This window comes from Amblyomma americanum, chromosome 5 (genome assembly GCF_052857255.1).
Source record: "Amblyomma americanum isolate KBUSLIRL-KWMA chromosome 5, ASM5285725v1, whole genome shotgun sequence".
Classification (NCBI taxonomy): Eukaryota; Metazoa; Arthropoda; class Arachnida; order Ixodida; family Ixodidae; genus Amblyomma; species Amblyomma americanum.
This window is the reverse complement of record NC_135501.1, coordinates 166,955,586-166,961,681: the sequence shown is the minus strand read 5'-3', so window position 1 is coordinate 166,961,681 and position 6,096 is coordinate 166,955,586. Positions and strand designations below refer to the sequence as shown.

At 44.8% G+C, this 6,096-nt stretch overlaps 1 protein-coding gene across 1 annotated transcript; it reads right to left on the bottom strand.

Annotated features, from left to right (window-relative positions):
• Nucleotides 1–607: 607 nt before the first annotated feature.
• Nucleotides 608–5,815, bottom strand: LOC144132974 (uncharacterized). The gene is made up of 2 exons (XM_077665747.1): nt 4,204–5,815; nt 608–2,263 (listed from the first exon to the last, which is right to left on the bottom strand). The coding sequence occupies exons 1-2, from the start codon at nt 4,259–4,261 to the stop codon at nt 1,854–1,856; spliced, it is 468 nt and encodes a 155-aa protein (XP_077521873.1). The 5' UTR covers nt 4,262–5,815; the 3' UTR covers nt 608–1,853.
• Between the last annotated feature and the right edge of the window lie 281 nt (nt 5,816–6,096).

The following is a 6,096-nucleotide window of genomic DNA, read 5'->3' as shown; positions in this document are numbered from 1 at the left end:
GATGACATCACATCATGGCAACTCAACAATAGAAGATGAATATCTTTTTTTTTTCTTCTCTGATGACATCACATCATCAGCGCAACACGGTAATGAATGCATCTGTTCATTCCTGCCTTGTGCTAATGGTTTCAACAGTAGGATAAGCGTACAGTGACATTTGTACAGCTGTACACAGTGACATGTGCAGCTGTACACCTGCACATGTGCCCTGTACATTTTAATGGTGAACGTGGGAATCTGACAGAAAACACTGTTGGCTCTTCCACTGTACCTGTTCAGTCAAGGAGGTGCTGCGGCAGTGTTAACTATCTGCAATGGCAACCTTACTGCAGCACAGGTAGCACGCACTATTTCTCCTGTTTAAACAGAGGCGTAGCCTTCAGCAGGTGGCTACCACAGCCACTGCTTTCCAAGCAGAGCCAAAAGGAATAAGGTCCCTGAAAAGAATAGCGCAGCACTGCACACTCCATACTTATGCATGAGGAGAGCTTCACGCACACCATAGGCACCGTCGGCACTTTACCCACGTCTCCATTCTTCTAGCTTGCTTTATCAGTAGGCAACACCAACGGTGGCATGCAAAGATACACAGCACAACCATTGCTCCTAATGCACACAAAAATTTGAAATCACATTTGCGCTTTATTTCTGCAAAATGCTTTCACCCTATCTCACAACTTCACAGTGGAGTGGGTGCTACAAGCATGAGGCAATGTGCTCTCTCCAACTACATGTCTCGAAGTAGCCGCCTATTGTGTGTTGAATCCACTTCATTCCACACAAGTCATGAGGGAGTCATTCAAGACAAGCCACAAATTGTGCTCACCAACGATGCCACGTAACAGAAACATGGATGCAACAGACATGTGGAAGAGAAAGAACCGCACAACAAAAAAGGTTTCTAACTTCACTCTTAAATGCAGAAAAAAAAATATATATATACTGTTTTTACTCTGCAAGCATTTTCACATGCTTATAACTGCATAAGCTAATAACCATGGCATATGAAAATAACTATTAACCAAAAGACCTAGCCATCACTGCAAATGCAGGGACTGTACAATTTCACCTAAAACTTAACCACCCTTGCTTCTACACAACAAAGTTGCAGACTGAATGTCACTTAGAGGCTAGCATAAGATGAAATGAAAGCAATAATTCCTGCTATGACCTAATGCCTCACTGAAAAAAGGCAAACACTTTCGAAAGGAAACACACATTCAACGCATAAGTCACACACTGCCTAACTGGTTTTCCAAGGTAGGTTTCACAACTGCTTTTTCCATTACAAGCATGGAAGTCAGCAAGCACACTGCAAAAGAAAATTCAAAATCTTTACAAAGCAATACGACACAAAACTTTGTACGTGAATTTGTACGTGACCAGAGTGCTTCGTCTACCCCACTGCTCACGAGTAAAAAATGAAAACTGTTCACAGTCAGCCATCCAGAACATTTACCAATGCTTGAAACACTCCACTGGCAATATGGCAGTTCGAAATAAAACACTGCAGCATGTTCCTTATCAAATCAACATTTTAACAATGCACCCAACACCAAAAACATTGCAGCCAAACAGGCAGGTCCATGCAATGTACCAAGCCTGCCCACAGAAGCTCCACTGAATGCCAGCACAACAAGCCACAGACATCAATTAACAATATATGCCTTTGGGTGACAGTTCTGTCCATAGAATTCCAATAGAAGGCTGGGCAACAAACTTCACTTGTAAAAAAAAATTGCAGGCTGCACGCAAATGCCTGCAAGTAAAAGTGGCAATACAGTGGTTTTACACGCTTCTGGCCTCACACAGGTCTGTTCATCCGCATTGTCTAAGATCATGGAACACAGCTAGCATCCGTGTGACTGCTTGCCCCAGTTGACGTGAATGTGCCTGCTCAGGTCGTGCTTCGTAGTAAACCTCTTGCCGCATTGAGTGCACTGGTAGGCCTCCTCGCGTGTGTGAATTTGCATGTGTTTCCTCAAATTGCCACTCCATGGGAAGCTCTGGCTGCAATAACTGCACTGGTATGGCCTTTCGCCGGTGTGGATGCGTAGGTGATCTGTGAGGTTGCTCTTTGTTGCGAAGGCCTTACCACAATCCTTGCATTGGTATGGCTTTTCACCCGTGTGGATGCGAAGGTGGGCCTTGAAGTGGGTGCGATGGAATGTGTTATAGCCACACTCGGAGCACACATACAGCTGCCCACTTGCTTGTGATTCCTGTAGAGAATCATGGCTACTGTGAGTGGTGTCCAAGCCTGCAGGGTGGAGGGAAGTATATTTCTCAAAAGATACTTTCAATGCATGCTTCTGAAAGCAAAGCGTAGCTAGAACACCTCTCGAGAAAATTAATGGCGAAGCAACTCTCTAGAAAATTAACCATGCCCAATTCGAACTTTGTGTCTGTTACTCGAAAGCTATTCAAATACTTGCGGTCATATTCTGTTCATTTAGAATACTTTTCAATGTGGACTATTTCATTCGTTCAGCAAATCGAATAGGAGGATAGGCTATTCAAAAATTTCTAATCTTCATACACCCTTAATGAAATGAAAATATTTGAGGAAAATTTGCATAGCTATGGGCAAGTTAGTAAAACATCATGCCAGACTCGAAGGGCAACACAAAGCAGCAATTGTTTTGTTGCAGCGGTTCGCGAGTGTGCAGTGTACACAACAACAAAAATTAAGACACTATTCAACAATGTGGCGAACAAGAAGAGATTGGCCATGCCTAAACAAGATTCGTGCAGCACAGACTTGTACTTCATCAAATTTGCGATATGACAGGCTTCCAAGCAAGCAAAAACAAAAAGCACATCATCTCTGAGCAAAAAAATTCCATTGATTCCTTCATTTTCAGACTACTGCTGCGTAAACACAGAAACGAATGCGACAGGCTGAGGTTGCTCGGAGCAATGGCAGAATGCCGGAGCAAGAAGAAAGTAACTACTACGAATGATGAGTAATTCCTACAGCACTGATGAACTTCAAGACACACAGGCACGCACGCACACACGCACACGTATGCACGTGCACGCACGCACAGAGGCTTATTCCAGTGCTTGTTAACGAATTCAAACACTTGTGCAATGCAGATGGGCTTCAAGGGACCTGTTGTCACTTGAAAACTGCCCATTTTTTCGAAACAATTCTTTTGCTTATTAGTGTGTACTGAATACACTAGGTAGAGCGTGAACATGACAATCTCTTAAGATACAAGATGATCTATACTATCTGTGCCAAAAGAAAACAAAGCCTCATTTGCCGCCCCAAAAGGCAGAGAAGACAATGGTTGCTAAATGTCTCCTTCGTTTGTCTCTCCTACAGTCGTTACTAGAAAAACATGATCATGATATCATAAGACGAAGAAGAAAATCCAGAACAAGAAGCTCATCACCATAGTGTTGGGATTATGTAGGGAAGTAACCTTCATGCTGCACTCTTTCGACTTGAGCAAAAGATATTTCATGAATGGGTTACAAGGAATACAACCTCACCAAGTCACGGCCTCAATATCTATCAGATTGTTTATGCACCCAGACATAAATGTATTGATTAGCATTAAGGTTGAGAGCACAAGCACGTCATTGTAAAAAAAACCAGCGGCCAAATTACAAAAAAATCAAATGACAAACCTGTCAAAAACTAATCCTTTAGGCCTGCTCCTATTGGTCGATATGTATGCCGGTCCGTGCTGACCAATAGGAATGGGGCTTTTGATTGTTTTAAGATTGTGATCGTTCCATAATACAGCCCAAGGACAACTTCACGTGAAAAGAATTCGGTCACAGGGCAGGACAGTCACAATGAGTCAGCAAGGCAGCCAATTATGAAAATGGCAACATCAACAACCTCAGGCATGGAGGGCACCACTAACAGATATGGTAGAGAAGTTTGAGTCCAATGGTCTAGGCCCACTTGTACACAGGGCTCCACAGGTACAATCTGGGACGAAAGTCCCTAGGACGCCCGATTCACAACCAAAGCTGACAGCAGGTAGCTGGAGACCACGCTTGTCAAGGCGAAAGTCAGACTCACATGCTTTAACTTGTGCTATAAAGACAAGGCGACTGCTAACCAACATGGCACCTATGAATGAAAAGCACGTTTCGCATGTCCTGGAGACTTTCGCCCCTGACAGCACATTAGCACAACAGCCAGCTTTGTATCACACACATGGATGTGCCAGTACCCACAGCACAAAGGGATGAGTGCAGAAGAGAGTCCTTGTGGAGCCCGCGAGTGTGTTGGCATTCACCAGGTGTCGATATCATCGGAGAAGCTGCTTTACTGAAGGCTTCACAGCTATGATCAGCCTGTGAAGATGGGCACTAGTCATTTGAGAGAAGTGTTTGCCTGTGCACTTTTTTTTCTTTGGCATGTTGATGTCAGCTCCAGTTCCTGCAAAATCAACACAAAACAGCACCATGCATATGCTCGTGATCCATCTGGAAGGCAGATTCATGAGGTAGAAGAGAAGAGTGTCTCTGCTGGATCTAACACTAGATGGTGGAAACTAGAAACGTAGAAATTTTTTTCGGGAGGCACTAAAGGCGCTTTCTTGTATTGAGTTGAGATACGGAGGTACTAACATGCCCTACAAGAGCACTGCCAAAAGAACTAGGGGGAGGGAGTAGGGCACATGTCCCCCCTTGGATACATGCCTGGTGCGCACAACCCATGAACAAAAATGAGGTAGCACTGAAAAGGGCCTTTCTTGACAATGCATGACTTCCTGGAACATGAAAAGCAGTACCCATTCTTAGCACCTCGTCAATATTGATGGCTGGCCCTTATTTATTGGAGTGGTGTTTCACCAGCACAATTGTTAACCTCTCTCTTAAGTCATAGGTATACCCAAGTTGCTTTTATATATGCTGCCACAAGTGTCAGGAAAGGCAGCACCACAGTTAGAGTGCCACAGTGGTAGGCTTGGCGGACCGGAGATTATGGTTTCCGCAGAATGACACTGTCACGAAATTTATGCCTGTACTAACTCAGTGTCCGAGTGCTTCAAATGACTGGGTGACTCAGAAAATTCATAAATTAGGAGCTCGCAATGTCCTCAACCTACACAGTTAAAGTTCGTGCTAATACACTCAGCTGTACACAGATTAAGCAAGTGAGCAGGCTTTCGAAACGCAACTGTGACTGGAAGAACGCAGACGATTATAAACAAAACACCCTCAGCTCTGTCAATGCACTCTCAACAGAATTAGCAGGGACTGGAAGGGAAGCAATGCTTAAGATCGGTTCACATGCAACCAATTGAGTGAATTCAGTGATTAAGTGGAATGCTGAGGCGAAAAATTTCCAACTCTTCGGAACCTCATCGTTCTGGCCCACTCAAGCCACCACAGTGGCTTGAAGCAGGCTTTTGTGCTGCTGAGGCAGAAATTGTAAACGTTTCCACCTGCATGTGAAACAGACTTTATACGTTGCAACGCCTGCTATATCGCGACACCTGTGCACAGCAAACAGTGCAGCATTGTTGACTGTACCTGCATCGCAGCTGAAACTCTGCACAATATTTGTTCCGGTTAGTGTCTACGGAAGCACGTGCTGAACTACGTTTCTACAAGCACAGGGACACCTTGACCGTGGCAAATCCAACCTCTTTTACCAGGGCCAGTGTATCTGACAGTGTATCTGCCTCAGTGGGGTGGTGCAGAGAAGAGAGGTGTGGGGGAGGGGCAGTAAGGAGCAGTGACTCTGTGCCGCTGTTCCTCATGAAGATAAAATAAATCAAACAAACAAAATGCAGAAGCAAGAGCTGCACTCAGGGACCCCAGAACAAGAAGGGGGGGGGGGGGCAACCCCCCCCCCCCCCCTCAATATTTTTTTTTGGGGGGGGGGGCAGCGCCACCCCCGTCCAGTCTCCAATTGCTTGCACTCGGATCATATTTCTCACAACTGAAACACTTCAGTTCTAGGACACTTAGTGCAAATCACAGCGGGGCTGAGCTACTTGGTTTTGTAGCCAGTTGTAAAGCATTTCGTACATGAGTAGCCTAAGCCAGTCATGTCCCAACAGAAGTCGAATGTCTGACCCATGCGCATGATCATGATTAGCAGAATTTAAAGAAACT